The sequence below is a fragment of the Syngnathoides biaculeatus genome, chromosome 22 (genome assembly GCF_019802595.1).
Source record: "Syngnathoides biaculeatus isolate LvHL_M chromosome 22, ASM1980259v1, whole genome shotgun sequence".
Taxonomy (NCBI): domain Eukaryota; kingdom Metazoa; phylum Chordata; class Actinopteri; order Syngnathiformes; family Syngnathidae; genus Syngnathoides; species Syngnathoides biaculeatus.
Window position 1 is genome coordinate 9,027,747 of NC_084661.1, and position 19,608 is coordinate 9,047,354.

Sequence of the window (19,608 nt, forward strand, 5' to 3'; positions counted from 1 at the left end):
ATTTCCACACAGGAGAGTCAGGAAGTTGCTGGGATATTGAACACTGTGAGTTTTGATTGCATTATAGCATTTTTCAAGACACAGCAGGGGCTAAATTAAAGCAGTTAAAATTGTGAAGCTGTGATGCAAGCTCTCGTTGAAAGAGAGTTATACAGAGTTTTACTCTGAATTAAAGCAAACGTTTCTTGCTGAGATTCTTCTAATTTCCAGTTGGAGACGCCACTAAATTCAAACAAAAGTTGATATGTTTTGGAGCAAATGGTGCCAATGCTGCGCTGTACCTCTTTATGAGGAAAAAAATGGTGCACAAAGAAACAAAACGTAGCAGCTGATGATGTAGTATGGCCGGTTTCCAGGGGTATCAGCATCAAAGCAGAAGAGAAAGTCACCGTGAGAGCCCGTCTATGTGCAAACTCAGTACTGATGGCCAAGCCAAGTAAAGAGCACAGTGCAGTTTCTGCAGAACCAAAGACCAAATTCCAGGCACACTTCTTCTCAGATATGTAAGACGACTTAATGTGACTCTAAGAAGAAGAAGAGCAAGAAATTATGTAACGTCTTTGCTCACAGGAACCAGAATGTCAAGTGGGGAAATGTTATTTCACAAACGGCAACTTGTCTTTTTTGTGATAACAAAATACGTAAGAGATTTAAAAAAAGTGTCAGGCAATGCCATTTCAATTGCGTAAAGAATAATAGAATTAGTCATTCTTCTAAGTACTGTAGCAATACAAGTGTTTAATCAGAAAGACAAAAGATTCCTGAGATGATTCTAGTTGAATTGAAGCTCAGAGGTGCCACTTGTAAGTGATGACAATTATTGGGTGATATAATACACAATTATAAAACAATACAGTACAATAATTAGAAAAATGGATGGATGTCATGTGCTGTTGTAGTACATAATTAATAAGTCATTTCTATTTCTCTGTTGTCTTTGCGTCAAGGTTATCAACCGAATCCAAAGCTCTAGGACAGGTACCACAAAATATATATTTTAAAACCAAAGAAAGAGTTTTTCCACTTCAGTCTGGGTCGGATCACCAATCCATCAGCACATGTAGCACGTGATCCGAAGCGACAAGAGTTGCGTCTTTTCTTTTGTGATGACAGTCCTGGAACCTTTCTGACACACCTCGTCGTTGAATTGTGAAATCAAGTTCAAGTAAAGTATATGTTTGCATTAAGTCATGAGATAAGAACCAAAACCTTTTCGAAATTACCTCATCCTGGACATCACCTTCAACCAGATCCTCTTCCAGACCAACCAGATTCCTTCAAGCATCTGATCATAAAATGAACGATTGTTTCGCTTTCCCTTCATCCCAGACAATTGTTTGCAGGATCATGGCGCTGTCAGAAGTATTGATTGAACAATGTGTTTTATGATCGCTGGTGAAGGATTAGATTGCCTCACATTGAGAAGGAAATATAAGGCACCGCTCTCAATCACCACAAACGGCTGTAATAAAATCTGTCGAATTAAAACCCGATATCTGACAACGTCAACTACCATTCAGCGTACTTGGTAAATCGAGATGATTCTAATTGCAGATGATCCATTTTCATCTAATTTCCGAGCGACGCACCTGTATTGCACAAGCTCGTGTTACATTTGAGCCGTCGCATGCGTCACACGTGGGAAATCAAGATATCTATTTTCATCAAATTTCAGACAGACACACCTTTGCTGAAAAGCGTGCCCTGCATTTCAGAGTGATCGTCTGTCATGTGCATGCATTCTGGTTTTGAAATTTCAAGTTTCAACTCAAAGTGCTTGTGTAACGCATTGGGTAACGGTTTATTTTTTTCCACTCGTTGCCGTCAGCCTGCCGGCATACGTAGCGTGCAGCCATAAAGTTATGAAATGTCATTAAAGGTACTTTATGTACATTACTGCATAGACAGGGGCGGGGGGAACCCTCCAGGGCCTTATCTAATGTGGAATGAAGCCAGGAGGGTGAATGTACAGGAGAAGCACATAAATTGCCCCAGAGGTGATTCGAGGATGGGAGGTTTAGGTATTGCTGAGCTCCTGCCTAGGCATGACAAATTTCACTCTTTTAATTATCTGAGACGCTTATCCTCACGAGGGTCGGGGGAGTGCTGGAGCCAGCCCCAGCTGTCATCGGGCAGGAGGTAGGGTACACCCCAAACCGGTTTCCAAACAATTGCAGGGCACACGGAGACAGACAACAGTCGCACTCACAATCCCACCAAGGGGCAATTTAGACTCTCCAATTAATGCATGTTTTTGGGATGTGGGAGGAAAATGGAGTGCCCGGCGAAATCCCACGTGAAGAACATACAAACTCCACACAGGATTTATAATGCTAATTAACTGCTTCTTTTCCTTTCGGCTTGTCCCGTTAGGGGTCGCCATAGAGTGTCATCTTTTTCCGTCTAACCTATCTCGTGCATCTTCTTCTTGGCAGTAGCACCTGGGCTTTAATATTAACCCGTGCGCATGACACAAGAGTCATACCAATTGAAAAGAGGAAAGTGGTCTTGTCTCTGACCTACCTGAAATGTTTCCAAGACAGAAAAATGCGTAACCCCTACCTACCAACATAAACTTTGAGCTACGATGATATGCAACAAAAAAGCAGAATGGTAATGATAACAGTGGGTGGGTATTGAGGGGGAGAAATAAAGAAATGTTCCACTAAGTCAGGTACTTGCACCACAACTGCATATCACTGGAGGGCAGCTAATGCCCTGTGCAAATAGTGCGCTCAGAGCCCATTCAGGAAAGCTGGGACATGTTTGGGTGGGACAAATCATTTTGGAGGACACCAAATTCTGAATGGTTATGTACATTTACATCTTGCAAAAAAATACAGGACATACATCAAAATTATAATAATATTTCTGGGTTTCCTCCCACATCTCAAAAACATGCAATATTAATTGGACACTAGGTGTGATTGTGAGTTCGGCTGTTTGTTTCTATGTGCCCTGCAATTGGCTGGCAACCAGTTCAGGGTGTACCCTACCCGTTGACAGCTGGTATAGGCTCCAGCACTCCCTGCGACTCTTGTGAGCATAAGCAGCTAAGAAAATGGGTGGATGGATATGTACATAAGCATAAACAGATTGCACTTATCACAAACGTGTACAATTAGTGCTGATGCAAACTGAATCCAAATCCTGAAATGTTGCTCAAAAGTTGTGTTTGAATTTATATGCTTATTTAAACCTCGATTTGAGCTTGTGCAGTAGCTGAACATGGCTTTGTCTCTTCCAGTCAGCTGTTTTTATTTCTAACAATTAGCTGAAGGATTCCGAGATTCCCAAGCGCACTACTGAATTGTGCACGTGCAATCACTCGGCACTTGTCATGCGGCAGCAATATTCCTTATCAGCAACCGGTGCGGAGAGCTCCGTGTGCGCGCGTTTGCGCGTCGCAGGTGTCTCTTCAAAGCCGCTACGAAAAAGTCCAACTCTTGAGTGGCTTATCTCAACCACTTATCAGATGTGAGCGTGTAGTTCCTGAATGAAGTGATGCCAGGGCTTCTTCTGTTTAACACAAACAACACACGCGGCATCCATCTTTCAGACGGCGTCAGTGTTAAAGGTCAGCGGTGTCCTGGCAGCTTTGTGTGTCTCCAGAGCAAATGTCAACACCTGAGTTTAAGAGCCACGTGAAGTTTCCCACATTGAGCAAGGGCGCACATGAGTTTGTGTGTGTGTGTTAGCTCACAAGGAAGCACAAGGAAAAGCAGCACAATACATTAAAACTAACCCAACCGCTGACGTGGACAGTGATGGGTTATACGTTTCTCACCAGGCCCTTCACTGGGGACTTACCAGAAAAGCTGATTATTAAATGGAGTAATGTGTGCAAATCCCCACAGATGTGTTTTGCTTGTCGAAGTTGGCTGTTACAGGTTTAGCTCTGACAAACCAATATCAGGAGATAAAAATGCTGATTTTATTGCGATTAGTTATAGAAATAGTCACATTGATCATCCAGCTTGGGTTAACGGGTTAAAGGGACACGTCAGGTGACACAAACAAGGTCAGTTTGTATTATTTTGCATGTAAAGCATGGAGGGGGGGGGGGTGTTACAACATAACATGTTTGACGTGTTTTGGCCGTGCTTTGGTATGAGCACGCAACGCTCAGCCAGGCGACGGTGATGATGGTGTTACATAAAAAAACGCTACAGAATGAACTTTACAGCAGTGAAGTTCAAATAAGGAATCCTTTGTGTCATTTCACTCATGGGTAAACACAAGTGAACAGAATGTTTCTAGTTGGGGGAGACATCATCCAAGATTAACGAAAGATAACAATGTGCAGTTATTGCTATATTTTTTTTCCCACCCTGCACAGCCATATTACCCTGCTTGCATGGTTAATGAGCAGCACTTAAGGCTACACACTACTCAGTATTTAGTCACACCATAAATGTCATACATCAGTGCATGATCTATGTGGCAATAGACAAATTATTATTATTTTTTGTTTTTCAAGAGCATATGCATAACAGTCCGTGAGAACCCTTGCAGCGCCGTTCATTCAATTTGATATAATACACGAATACCGATGCCCATTACTGTTTATAGTTAGTATTTCTTTAAAACTGCTGGGTGTTGAATCCTCTCCAAAACAGTAGCGTACATTTCTGTCTCTCATTCGAATTGCGGCCATTTTCAAAAATTATTGTGACAAATATTTGGTTCCTTTGGCTATGAAATGGGTGGCTCGCACCGCAATATAAGGCTCCAAAACTATCTTCAGGAAATCAGCACTTATAAGAGTAATAGTATTAATACAATACAATATAATTACAAGGGGCGATAGGGTGGAGCAGCTGGTAAAAAGTTGGCCTCACAGTACTGAGGACCCGGGTTCGATCCTGGCCGCGTCACTGTGGAGATTACATGTTCTTGTGCATTGCGTGAGTTTTTTCCGGGCACTAGAGTTTCCTCCCACATCCCAAAACCCCGCCTCCTTCCCGTTGACAGCTGGGTTAGGCTCCTGCACTCCCCCGCACCCCTCGTGAGGATAAGCGGGGGAGTGCAAATAAATAATCATATTATACTGATATATTATTCCATCAATATTAGCAATCCATATTCTATACCGAGTGTCCTCATTTGGGTTTTGGGCAAGATATAAATAAAATTAGAACAGCTTTTTAACACACGGAACAAAAGTTAATGCATTTTTGGTCATTTGTAATTTACAGTTAATTCATCTTATAATCTATAGAGTAATTTAAAGTACACCACCAACCAACGCCTCCCCACCCCACTGGGTTATTCCCCTTGGCATAATTTTAGCCTCATTGGTCGTGCTTCCACAACCGCCTCTTTGTCTGTGCTCCTGGGTCTCGCGCAGGTGCATGGCATTTATTTCCTTTAAATCCATCTGCTCAACGTGCAAAGAAATATGAATGTCAAATCCCCACAACCTGGCTCACGTGGACGACTGCAGAGATTCTGCTACATCAATATTGGGGGAATAATGAGAAAAACTGGGCGTGGTGTGGCTCGGGTGGTCGGATTGTAATCTCCGAACCCCAAAATTGTTAGTTTAAGACTGAGCTCTTGTCACTATGCCAAAGTGTTCTTAAGCAAGTTACTGAACTCTGAATTCTTCCTTATGCTGCCTCATTAGAAGTATACAATAAGACCATGTTTGAGCACGTTGAAGGGAGAGCAGTGCTGTGCAATTGGCAGTCCAAACTCCCTGTCTTTTTTCTCTCTCTCTCTCCCTCTTTTTTTTTTACATCTCCTTGGTATTTGCTCACGTCTCAACCCATAAACAAACAAGGAAGCAAAAGGAGGAGGAAACAGCATCACCTTTATCGTATTTCTTATCATGAGGAAGTAATTCTGCTCTTTCGTAGAATGAAATCAATCAAATAAAATAAAAGAAACGCACTTCATTTGATGGAGTTTTAGGGCTACCTTAGAGGCGAAGTAGTGACTTTTCATTTTTATATTTATCAATTTATAAATGCACAAGGGTTGAGAACATTTCTCGGTGGAAAGAGCGAGGCGGAACGTGCAGATAAGAATGTGCAATGATGGAGAGTCATTGAGAACCTATCACTAAGTGTAAATGTATAGCCGCTGCTGGGAAAACACAATGATTGAGTCATGCCCAAAAACACAAAAAACAAAAACAAACAAAAAGATAACACCCAAAGCAAATGATCAAATTAACAGCATGAGGGCAATTCCCAATTCTACTCATCCAATACAAATTCTTTCCTATAATTACATCATAAGTAAATGAACCTTTCACACATGAAAAAGTCACAAAACAAATATTGCTCTTTCTCTTGGTGTGTGCGGTTTTTATAGTGTCTGTCTTTCCTTGGTGTGTGAGAGAAGGTTTTTTATGTGAGGTTTTTGTGTGTGTGTGTGTGTGTGTGTGAGACATTATGTACGTGCGTGTGCACAGTTTGGAGATTGTGAGAGATGCTTTTGGTGAGTGCGAGAAGTTGTTGTTAGCGTGAGAGGTCTTTTGAGTTGGGAGAGAAATTGTAAGCTGAGCTGGGTTGTGATGGCGCTGTGAGTTTCATTTTTTTTTTTTAGTGTGTGTGTTTGTGTGTGAATATGTGTGCATGAAAGAGTTTTTGTGCGTGTGAGGCTTTTGGAAGTATGAGAGGTTATTTTGATGTGCGCGGGAGTTACTCCAGTGTGTGTTTTTTTTTTGTGGTGTGTACATTTTTTTTTACTTATTTTTATTTTTCATTAACTTTCACCTATTACACAGTACATAAAATGCACAATCTACTGTGGATTTCTAAATTATTCTCAATTATGTTATTATGGATATGCACAAAATCTTTCAGACTGAAATAAAAAAATATTTAGTTTTAAATGTACTGAAAATTGGCATGTGAATGTTTCACCCCCACCCCCCCAAATTTCTCTCTTTCTCTCTCTCTCTCTCTCTCTCTCTCTCTCTCTTCCAATGTGTCAAAATGAGAAAAAAATGGGGCAAATACGCTTTTATATATATATTTTTTTTTTAATTTATTTTTTTTTTTACTTTCACCTATGACACAGTACATAAAATACACAATCTACTGTGGATTTCAAAATTATTCAGCCCTTGTTTTTTAGTCATCTATTATTAGATTACAACCTCAATTATGTCATTATGAATATGCACAAAATCTTTCAGACTGAATTAAAAAAATATTTTGTTTTAAATGAAAACTAAAAATTGGCATGTGAATGTACGGTTTCACCCCCCCCCCCCAATTCCAGTAGCTCTCTCTCTCTCTCTCTCTCTCTCTCTCTCTCTCTCTCTCTCTTCCAATGTGTCAAAATGAGGGAGAAAAAACTCAAAATAGGGCAAATACACTTAAAAGGGACTAAGACAAGACTCCAGGCTTGTTTCCAGTGCGACAGATGATGCCTGTGACGAAAGTAGCACATAAATATGAAATGCTGAACGGTGACCCAAACGCATCGTGTCACACAGGGAACACAATCCCAAGAATGAGAAAACCTTCTCTGAGTTGCTAAATGTTTACTTTGCACTTTGTATGTTGCCACTAATGGAAAGGAGGGGACATTTTGGATCTTGAGCAACCAGGAAATTGGCTCAAGCCTAAAAATAAACATTCTAAAGAAATGAAACGTGCTCATCTACACAAAGAAAAAAGATCTAATACAAGAATTTTAACAAAAATGTTCCTTTTACAAAAATGATATTTCACTTTTCTTTATAAAAGCAATATTATTAAAATTACTATTCTTCATCCATCCATCCATTTGCTGAGCCGCTTATCCTCACGAGGGTTGCGGGAGTGCCTATCCCAGCTGTCAACGGGCAGGAACTGAACTGGTTGACAGCCACACATAGAAACCATACAATCATTTGCACTCAAGTGTCCTCAATTCAAGCATGTTTATTAGGATGTGGGAGAAAATCCACGAAGGCACGGCAATAACATGCAAACTCCACACAGGCAGGGACCGGGATTTGAACCCTGGTCCTCAGAACTGTGAGGCCGACGCACGTGTGAATTAAGGTGTGGTTGTGACCGATTAAACACTGACAGTGAACAACATAATTTTCCTGAAGTGACTTTGTACATCCGAGAGTTGAGTGCAGCCTTTGTCTGTTCATGTAACATCCCCCAAGGTCATGTTCCCTGCCCTCTTTTGTTTTGCCGCGCCGCCACTGAACAGATTGTGACGTTTGATTGTAAATGTAAACGTATTTCTCGAGCCGCAGTCTCGGGTTACGATGAAAGGTGCAATCACTCAATCAGCAGCATACTCCGATGTTCGCTATTTTCCATTAATCGTCTGCAGGGACTTTCTGTTGTTATTCAAGTATTGAACCAAGATCAAAGGTCATGGACAAATCAACACAAACAGAAGAAAAATCTGCAAATTCTTGAGATAGTAATGTGATATGGGAATTTTATTATGAATATTATTACTAATAATAATCTATATGAAATACTTTAATATAACATTAAAAGGTTGTCTCCGTTGATTCTCCAAAACTGCAAGACTCAAAACACCTCAATGTTGGTAAGAAATGAAAAAACTTTATAAAAGCAGATTGAATTTTAATTGGTCATGTTATCAATTTAATGCACTTTATCAATGACACTGTTTTTGTCTCCATCTTTTACTTAGTGGAAAACAAATACTGCAAGAAATAGTTCAACTGCACGTGCCCTGCGATCGCGCGATCGGCTGGCAACCTGTCTGGGGCGTGCCCTCACCCGAAGTCACCTGGGACACGTTTTAAATGTGCAAGTGAATAATTTTTTCATGTATGCAGTATATACCCATTGACTGACCATTCCATTCTCCTCCAATGGAAACTGGAATTAACCCGCAGCGCATGCAAGCAGCATCGAACTGATGGATGGATTTTGCTGTGCTTTCACGTACTCTAATGCGGTATCCCGCTTGGCTTACTTCGCAGCCCATTTGGGTTTAGTTTGCATTGCTCGCCTGACAAATGTTTGCTCATAGCAACCAATTTGATCAATTTAACAATGTTTCTCCTGACTGTGTTCGCTCATGGAAGATATTTTAAATTGTTGATTTTCATTGAATGACCACAAAGGGTTAAGTTCTTTGACTCGTTTAACAACTTTTAGGCAACAGTGCTATAGGTTACGCAGTTAAACGGGACATCGTTTGATGGGTGTACACTGTTTGCTGCACAATTACAATTGTGGTGTAGACATGGGAAGATGTAATAGGTCATACCTCAAAACTAGTTTCCCAGTGTCTATCTGATACTTCACAGTACAGATTTTCCCATCATCCTAATTTCCAGTGAACACAACCACACCATCCATCATTGTATCAGATGGGAAATGGCTTTGATATTCTGGAAATGGTAATCGCTGCCTTTAATGCATATCATGGTTTACCTCACGCTGTTTCAGTCCTCATTCTGGAAGGTAAATACGTGCACATAAGGGTATGAACATTTGAGTCACAATACAGCATGCACATGTACATGCAAAATCTATTCCTATTTCAAAATCATCCCCACCCAGCCTGATGACGCATATGACGTTTGATACATTATCAACTTTAGTTATACTCATGTACATGACCCAAAAAAGGACTACAATGTTTTATTGGACCACCTTAAATGTCACTTGTCATTATTTAAGTAAAAAATTAGAATGTCGTGCCTGTGAATGTTTTCATTCCTCCACGTCATTTCACTCTGAGGGCATTAAAGTGATAGTAATTGGCAAGTATGTTGAATAAGCTTTGTTAATGTTTCCCGTAGCTCAAACAGGTCTTCGGTTTTTGATTTCCAACAGATTTGGTGTTTTCTGTGTTTTATTTTGAAGGTCATTATTAAAAATATGAGATCCAGTGGGACATGTTTGTTTTTATTTTCAGCCATCCTGTCAGCTCACTGTTTGATTGGCTACATTTAGTTCACGTCACACATTTTCTCCCCGTGCCTACGTGGGTTTTATCCAGGCACTGCGGTTTCCTCCCATATCCCGAAAACCTGCAAAATTAATTGGACATTGGCCCTAGTTGTGATTGTGAGTCTCCATTTGGCCTGCGATTGGCTGGCAACCAGTTCAGGATGTACCCCACCTCTTCCATGTTGACAGCTGGGAAAGGCGCCAGCTCTCCTGCAACCCTTGTGAGGGTAAGTGGCTAAGAAAATTGATGGACAATTGGTAGTATTCACTCACCTGTCTTCACTCTAGGCAGAGTGGGTTCAATATCCAGTTGTGATTTTTCCCTAAACCCGTTGTCTTGCAAGACCGTGCGACTGTGAATGGTCCTGTGTGTGTGTATGTGCCCCGAGACTGACTGGTGAACAATTCAGGGTGTATTATCTTTTTTTCCAGCTCTATGCGGCCCATGCACAACCGACATATGTTCAAATTAAGTAAACTCAAATGATTTATTTTTTGCATGTAACAAATTAAGAGAAAATGAATGCACAGAATTGACTAAATTGTTAGTTACTAGGCGGCACGGTCAATCATCTGAAAAGCATTGGCCTCACAGTTCTGAGGTCCTGGCTTTAATCACTGACCTGCTTTTGTGGATTTATCATGTTCTCCCCGTGCCTGTGTGGGTTTCCTCCGGGCACTCCGGTTTCCTCCCATATCCCAAAAAAAAAGAAATATGCCACATTAATTGGACACTCTAAATTGCCCCGAAGTGTAATTGTGAGTGCGACTGTTTGTCTCGATGTGTCCTGCAATTGGCTGGCAACCAGTTCAGGGTGTGCCCCGCCTCCTGCCCGTTGAAAGCTGGGATAGGCTGCAGCACTCCCCATGACCCTTGTGATAATAAGCGGCTAAGAAGATGGATGGATGGATGGATGGATGGATGTTACAATTTTGAAACTTTTGCAGTGATTTTTTTTTTTTTACTTTGTCCAACCACATTTCATCCTGGAAGGCAAAGAATCACTGCTATCCTTCCATTGTGTAACAAAACTACATTCTTTTCACAATGTCAACCAATAATTTGAGTAATCTGCCTCTTTTTACATACTAGTCACGGTGAATAAAAAAAGAAGTGCAGTGACCTCATCAACAACCTAGTCTCTTTCCAGGCGATGGCCCACATTGAAGCATGAACCATTTTCAACCACTAGAGGGAAGCAAATGTTTTAAAAGGGAGGGTGCAAAACCACAGACCGCACTTTAGTTTTGATACGATTTCTCTTTTTCAAATTCCACAGTTCACTCCAATTCTGGCTCAAGCTCAAGAAAACGCACATGGTGATCTGTTAAAGTACAACTCTGAACTTTAAAAACATGGCACAGTCACATGACCAGGTAACATGATTTGAGACTTCAGAGGGAATTTTAACAAAAAATATTTCCTTTAAACGAAGATATTTTTGTTTCATATACTCTGGGGATAGAATAAAATCTCTGAAAATGGAGGCTTGCTGTTTGGAGAGTGCTATATTGAACGGGTTGCATAGTCAGAGACGTCAATGGAAGGACCTGGGAGGGGGTCTATAAGTTAAAAGGGACATAAAAAGCTTTGTTTAATGCAGATTGCGGAGCAAGCTGGGTAAAAAATACTCTGTCACAATACTTAAATGCGACTGATTTGTCTCTCAACATTCCAAACAGTCAAAAGCTTTCAAAGATTTTTTTTTTTTTAAACGCTTTCTCCATATAACTTTGAGCTTGTGTACCGGGGGCATGTGAGCATTAGCATTAGTACATGTATTGTAATTCATCTTTGTGCAAATGTTACAATAGAACAACATCCACGGCAATCACTTGTGACGAAAAAGCATGTCTAACCAACACGAGGGGAAGAAGGGGTTTGTTTGTTTTGTGTCGTGACCCACACGGGGCCTATAAAAGTGCCGCAAAGTGTCCATCTTTTCGGATAGAATCACAAAAATATCCTTTTGGCAGGCAAACGAAGAACGAGCTCCAACCAAATACTGTATATACTGTCATGTCAAGCTTACGGGCTGATTAAAGCTCCATCTCTTAAACCTGAAGAGGCTCAGTTATTTCTTGCTTCTTGTTAACCAAGCAGACCCCTCTTGAAAATCTTTGTCACATGTCTATCTGCAACTTGGCTTCAGGAAAGCTAGGGTTCCAAACTTATCTTTATAAAGTGTCTTGAAGTGTGCCAAGTATTACAGAACAAAAGCCAGACATTTAAACATAAGACAGGTAAAAACCACACCTGGGCTCTGATGCTGGTTCTGACTTTAAACGCTCCAGCCAGGGAGCACAACTCCATTTCCTTTTTTTTTTTTTAAACCTCAACCAATACTCATACATTCAAATGTCCTCTCAAATCCGCTGGTCCATACTCAGTCCGTCCAACTGACAAGCAGGTTCTCTTGACGAGTCATCTAAAAAAAAAAAAACAAAAAAACAAAAAAAAAAAAAAATCCCACTCTGTCTTTTTCCAGTCTTGTGAGCATCTGCAGACCTCTGCTTCGCCTCAAGTCCATCAAACACAAGATCCACGATGCCAGCCGGGGTCACCGGAACTCATAGATGGCGGCACTGTGCTCAGGGACATGGGTGAGGTTTAGAGACTGGTACCTGAGTGAGGTGAGACAACATCATTCCAGTTACAATCGACAGAAACACATGAAGTCAAAAATGAATACATTGAGCGGCTGCATAATCACAGTTCAGCATCTGTGGATGCACTTTAACAACGTTGGCAAGAGGCAGGCTGCATCCTGGACTGCTTCCCAACCAATAACAGCTCACACTTTATAAACAGACTATTCATGAGAATATGCAAACCTATTGGCAATTTAGTCTTCAATTAACCTAACCTGCATGTTTGTATGATGTAGGAAGAAAATGGTTTATTTGGAGAAAACCTTCGCAAGCACAGGGAACATACAAATGCCACACAGATTTTAAGCTGGATCTCCGAACTGTGAGGCCGAAGTGCTAACCACCATCTCATCATTATTTTAAACAAAATATTTAAATATTGCAGTGTTACAAAGATGTATACACAAATTCTGAGAACTATTCTCTGTTCTTATCTTCACCAAGAAATTGAGAAATATCTAACTGTACTCTTTTATGTTGAGCATTGTACATATTCAAAATATCACATGAAAAGACAGAATTACGCTATAAACCAGGGGTTGGGCAAAGTAGGACACATATGGCCTGTTCTCTTCTATAATCTTGCACACAGAGCATTTACATGATTAAAAATTGCTATCATACTGTATATGTTGCATCAACTTAGCTGCTGTTCTAAAAGTGGTTAATTCAAATTTTATTTATTGATGTTTTGAATTTACATATCTCATTAAGTAACAGAAATAAATGAAATATGGTGGGATGTAGGAATATGAGGCTATGACATTAAAAAGCTTGCTCATGCTGCATGGACACATTTTGCATGATCCCGCTAAACCACATACCGCTGTGTACTATTTGGGTGCGTATTGTGTCATTTCACCATGAACTCGCGTGCCGATTGGCTTGGTGAAAGTTGGCTGAAGTTAAAACTTTAGTGCTGATGTATGACAGCAGGAAACTTCGCGGGGCTGTCAATGATTCCCAACTTTGAAGGAAAAACAGTCAATATTCCACCTGTGCAAGCTCACATGGGTGGTGCTTTCCAATATGAAAGGGAAAGTGTCGAAATTTGATTACGTGCAGAAGGAAGCAAGAATGATATAACATTAATATAAAGCAAAGGGAGCTGGCATCAGTTTCAATCTTATCAGAGTGCTTGAATATTAACAGTAAATCAAACACACCTGCACTTAATCGTTAAGAGTCATGTTGACCGATCACATGAAAATTTTTAAAGCAAGTAAATACTGAAATAAAACTGTGTCTGTCATGCTGACACCCTTCAGGTTTTCCGGGATATGAGCCAAAAATAAGCGGGCCGTGAAGACAACTTTAAAAAAAGAGGAATAATGGTTGTGTTGTGGTTACCATTCAGAGCTCCTGTGGTAGTAGAAGCCCTCGATTGTTGCTGTAGATTTTTGGAAGCAAATGTAATAAAATCCAGCAAAGGAAGCGCCGCTGATGTCTTTGATTGTGTGGTCCGGGACCAGAAACTGCTCCTGGTGATACACAAAAACACAGGACATTATTAACAGTACAATGTCAAGTTAATGCAATAAAATGAGGCCTTTACCTTCCACCTCATGAAAATATAGTCTGAATTTTTAAGATCCTCATAGTCAAAATCATCCGAGTTGAATGTCTTTGCATACTGGTAGAAGGCCTGGAACTTGCCCTGGTGACAAACAGGAATAAATGATCACTTCAGAATAAACATGCTAAATGTAGACATCTTATATATTCATGCAATTACCCAATGTTTACGATCCACATCCTCATCTGCATCCCACTTCCGGGTGAGAAATGGCCGTTTTCTGCTTATAATCTCTCCAGCGAAGAACGTCGTTAGAGTTGGGTATTCCTGCTCACACAGACAATTAGGTTTTCGTTTTTAAATCAGCCTACATGTGTGTCCTGCTCTTTAGACAGCTTACTGAGCTCTTTTAATTTTGGATGTGGCCCATTTTTTGTTCTAAAATTAAAAATTAGCCGGAGGATGACGCAGCGCTACACAGTAGGTGGCGATAAAGTGTGATGCACATGCATAAGTTAATACAACTATTTATTGGACAGATCTGGAAGGAGATAAAATGTGTTTCAACTGGGCAATTGCATTGTGAAATGTGGGGAGTTTGGGGAATGTAGAAAATGTAGTTATCAAGATGTTCTAAATAACAATTCTGAATGGGAAATATGGATGACTTTTGTTGATGTTAAATTTAATGAATGGGGAGTTTCGCGTGTGGAAAATTGATAAATTTGGGGAAAGCAGTTTTGGGGGGACGTGAATGACAAATTTAGTAATCTGTTAATGTAATTTACATAAGGACATGTCAAAACCTAGTGAGGAAAAACCTCCAATAATATCATTCATGCATATTGGTGGCTCTCACTGGTAACGATAATGCCTCTACTCACCTCCGTTAGTCCTTTTATTTTCAAGTAGCCACAGAGGTAAGAGTCCGCCATGGTGACGTGCTTGAGAGGAAAAGCAAACAAACATGAGCATGGTGACATCAGTTTCACAGCAGAATTAGCCACTTAATATGACGCAATTTCGAACAGAACTAAACATGCATTTGTGTACAGGAGGAAGTCGTCAGAATTGTCTGCAGACGCTAAATATAACAGTTGTATTTGTGAATGAAATGCGTCATTAGTGAAGTACTAATTGTAACATAATGGTTGTTAGTGTAGCATGAGGCAGTGCTAAGCGATTGCTAGCTTCCGGAGGGTTAGGCCCACGCTCATTGATTCTCCAACTGTCAGTCATCACAGTCCCGTTTGACAGCTCAACCCATGCCCCTCGCAGTTCACCTCTTACGTGAACATTTTCGTTTCAAATGCCCACCTGTAAAACAACTTCCACGTCGTACGAGTTCCCTTTGCTCTTTTGGTGGCCCCTGAACTTGGAGCCGCTATACAGCAGCGAGGTGACAACACCGGGTTGCCGGGTGTTGATCGGGGGCGGAGGTACAAGCGAGGCCGAGGATGCGAAGGCCGCGCACTGGGAGTCGCTCATGTATCCAGCGGGGACAGGCATGGCTCCCACTTCGCTGGCTTGGCACCGACACTGGTCAATAGCCGTCTGTGTGATGCCGGCGTCCACAAAGAAGTGTTGGGGGGGCTGAAGCTGTCCTCCAGCCGCCAAAATCCCCTTGAAACGGGAATGCTGTAGTTTGCCAGGGACCGAGCTCCCAGGAAAGTAAGTGGACTTCGGCACCACGACGAAGGCAAAGCATTCTCACCTATCATTGGCTGAAGGTATTGGACGTATTTACATCCTATATTCTTATTGGTTCAGTTGGCGGAAAGCTTCTCTGTTTTAGATTGTAGTTTTTTTCCAGTTGTGTAAGTGTGCAAACAGCGATGTTGAAGACTACATTTCCCTACTGCTACAAAATTTTCACTGTGCTGCCGCCTGACAGACGTAGAAGGTCACGCGTGTGATTTTGAACACAGGGACTCCAAATAAGATTCTGTCAGCGGGTAGACTTATAACTTCGGTAATCATTTAACTACTGCCGCACATGCGATGTAAATGCTCCTAAATAAACACGTAAGAATGTGCCATTTTGTTATCTAAGAACAAAAACCAGTCGTGTTAATGTCGTTTAGCTAACTTAGCTTTCCGTAAACATAGCAACTTCACTTTATTAGTGCAATGTTTAGAAGCCTTGTAAGACTCCGCTCGTTGTTTGGAAATGCAGTCTCGTCGTGTAAAATACAATTAAATGCTCAGCACTTGAAATGCTCGTTGAAATACTCATCATCGGCCGCGACGGGTAAGCCAATATCTGGTCGTTTTCTTCATCTCCACTGCGAATATTCAACAAAACATAATCCTATCTGCTTGCAGAGAGGAAAAGATTTTATCAGGACGTCAGCATATCCCAAGGTGAAGGTATGTGCACATCACTTATCTCCTCAAAACATACAGTATTTCCTTGTCATAACAATAATCATTTTTGTTGTTAAGTATGGTTTGATTTCAATTGTATTCATAATTCGAGTGACTAATGTCCTCATTTGGTACTGCCAACTATACTATGTTGTTTTATTGTCTGATTTAGGAGGTTTATTTGAGATAAACCTAGATCGAAGGAAGCTGAAAACCCCTGGAGGGAAGCTGTTCACAGTGCCAAATGAAGCCCTTGCCATCGCCGTGGCAACTGAGTGGGATGCCCAAAGGGATACGCTCAAGTTTTACACAATGCACCTGGTAAGTCTTTTCACCTCAAGTGTCATTTGTGTTGTATTCAGCAAAAATCTATACTGTCACAAGTCACTATGTTAGTTGTTTTATCCTCTCAAAATTGAAAAAAAAAAAAAGGATCCCAACTGACTGAAGTGTTATTCTTTTTGGAGACTACCCTTTGCAACACTGCTCTGGACAATCCTACGCAACGCAACGAAGACCAGATGATCAGCGGTGCATTAAAGTTTCTGGAGACGGACACTGTTTGGTATGCGACTTAGTCACGCTAATTCAACCTTCACACATTTGTAATGTAGATTGAAAGTACTGGTAGTGATAACAAAGAAGTTATTATTGATAAACACAATGAAGGAGAAATTAAAGCGTAAGTTAAGTTAATGTTTGGTTTAGTTACAGAGTGGAGGAGCCCTTTGGTTTGGTGGATCTACAGAAAAATGAGTGGGACCCTGTATTGCACTGGATTGAGAACAGGTAATCATGGTTAAAGCACATGCACTCAGCGCGTACAACAACATTAAGTACAATACATGTTTATTTTGCAAAGACGATAATGCTATAGCTTCATTGATCCTGTCAGAGTGGGATAGTTGTACAAGTTTTGCCATTCCGTATTGAATTTGTTTATACAATATTTTGTTCCTCATATTTAACTGTTTAAATCATGTGATCATGAATGAATCTTTCTGTTGCTGGATCCCATTAGATTGTGCCATTGTACCTATTAAGTGGCTTTTGAGTGGAGCTACACATGAAGATATTAAAAGACTTTCCAGATGTTCAGTGAGTTACATGTCAATTTCAGATATAACGTCACTATTGGGTCCTCATCCAGTTTTATGGGCCCTGACATCCCTCAGGCAACCAAAGACACCTTTTGCCAGCATCTAAAATCATACAATTTCTGGTCATTGACAGGTAAATCCATTTGCACACAAGTGAATGCTTGAATTTGTTTATCTTGTAAGGAGAAATGTAATTGTCAAATTACTAATGTGAGGTTTAGTAGTTTGACTTAAATGACTTTTGATGATGATGTTATGTTACAGGAGTAGAGCACTAAAGTGTTTATTTTCCGTCTGTGTAGGACTTGAATACGTGATCACCCAGCTGAAGTCTGTTGTGTTGGCACTTGGGATGATTGACAGACATCTGAGTGTGGAGCAGGCTGTGCTGCTCTCTAGGCTGGAGGAGGAATATCAGGTAGGACAAACAGGGTGGACATATTTTTATGTGTTTACCATATGCTTTAAATGCATCATCCATTTTCCTCTTGAAATATGCAGTCTTAAACAATAGTTGTTTGCATTTTGTATTTATCTGTGTTGTCGCTAATACAGTATTAATGTTTGTCGGACTCTAGATATTCCTGCACAAACTTTTTTTTTTTTAAAGTGTATCAATTGAATTTCCTCAAAAAGAAATTAAACCTTACACATCTTTCGTTATGCACTACACTGAGGTACTGATCACACACATACTGGCTGAGGCATTAGATTGCCTTGCTTAAGGGCAGCTTGACAGTAGTCAGGAAGCAGGTGAGCATTTCTCCAACAAGTATGGTGGCTGGTATGTTTACTTTTTTTTTTTTGGTCCATTATAGCAAGACTCAAATTGAGACTATTCAGATGAGCTCATGCCATCCAAAATTAGAAAAAAAAAGCAGTCAAAATAAGAGTATAATAATAGTGACCCTGTTTACTGATAAGTACAGCAAGGTATTTCTTTAAAAATATGTATATTGTTCTAGCTTTCAGCAGTGTAAAATCATCACTACTGTATATTAGCAAATATTCTTTCAGTATGATACATTCTAATTCTTCAAAACTGCAAATTACAATACTGTAATATATTACATATTTACCCTGATGGAAAATCTGACCTGATCTGTTGGGCCTATAATTTGCAGTGCAATGTTGAAAATTCTAGTACAGTATTACAAGCGCACTATTCCTGCGTTCTTTTTCAACCTTCTTCCTCTTCCCTCACAGATTCAATGCTGGGGAAATGTGGAGTGGGCTCACGACTACGATATGTATGAACTGCGGGCTCGTACTGCTGCCGGTGCTCTGTTTGTACACCTCTCATCTGAGAGTTCGACTGTCAAACGCAAACTTTTGCAGGACTGAGAGGAAGAAGCTTGCGTGCTGAAAGAGCAGAACACGAACCTCCCATCAAACTGACACCACTCCACAGAGTATGACTCAGAAATAGAATATATCCCGGTCGTTCTATTTACTAGTGACAGTTGCTCAGTCTCTCATCCATTCGAGTCATCGCTGCGCTTTCAAACACTTCACCAGTCTTTTTTGCTACGTTTATGAAACAGATGCCAAGTCTGACACCACCCACTGAGCTTCCAGTTGGTTATCAGTCATCGGTGACATGTCTGGACACTGTGCACAAAGGGAATAGAGACTTTATGTTTGTTGTATTTGTTTGGTTCAATCTCAACAACATGGCAGTTTTTATAGTCTGCTACATTGAATCCATCCATTTGCTAGACTGGTTTGTCGTCATTAGGTGTGCATGTGCGCTGGAGTCCATTCCACCTGATTTTGAGTAAAAGGCGGGGGTTCACCCTGAACTTGTCACCAACTGTCTGCTACATGTAAATATTTTGAAGATATGGATGATCTTTTGTAATGGCACAGTGGAAATACTACTACATTCATGTTCTGTTCATCCTTTAAGGTCTTGATTAAATACTGTAAAAGTGACTGTTTCTGACCAACATATTTGTACTAGCTGCTATCAGAAAAATAGATCCATACATATGTACACTCGTCATTTGATATTGCAAAACAATTTTTTATTAATTTACAAACTGAAAATTTTGGTCACGTCCGTCAATTAGAT

At 40.5% G+C, this 19,608-nt stretch overlaps 2 protein-coding genes across 2 annotated transcripts; one reads left to right on the forward strand and one right to left on the reverse strand.

Annotated features, from left to right (window-relative positions):
- Positions 1-10,873: 10,873 nt before the first annotated feature.
- Positions 10,874-15,790, reverse strand: gid4 (GID complex subunit 4 homolog). Its single transcript, XM_061810733.1, is given in 7 exon segments — positions 10,874-12,524; positions 13,902-14,032; positions 14,107-14,208; positions 14,287-14,394; positions 14,952-15,011; positions 15,385-15,684; positions 15,686-15,790. Coding segments are annotated over 7 exon segments (855 nt in total). The 5' UTR covers positions 15,776-15,790; the 3' UTR covers positions 10,874-12,460.
- A 108-nt stretch (positions 15,791-15,898) lies between these two features.
- atpaf2 (ATP synthase mitochondrial F1 complex assembly factor 2) lies at positions 15,899-19,459 on the forward strand. Its single transcript, XM_061810732.1, has 8 exons — positions 15,899-16,318; positions 16,393-16,437; positions 16,607-16,755; positions 16,902-16,999; positions 17,143-17,223; positions 17,555-17,667; positions 17,837-17,952; positions 18,741-19,459. The coding sequence occupies exons 1-8, from the start codon at positions 16,198-16,200 to the stop codon at positions 18,876-18,878; spliced, it is 861 nt and encodes a 286-aa protein (XP_061666716.1). The 5' UTR covers positions 15,899-16,197; the 3' UTR covers positions 18,879-19,459.
- The last annotated feature ends 149 nt before the right edge of the window (positions 19,460-19,608 follow it).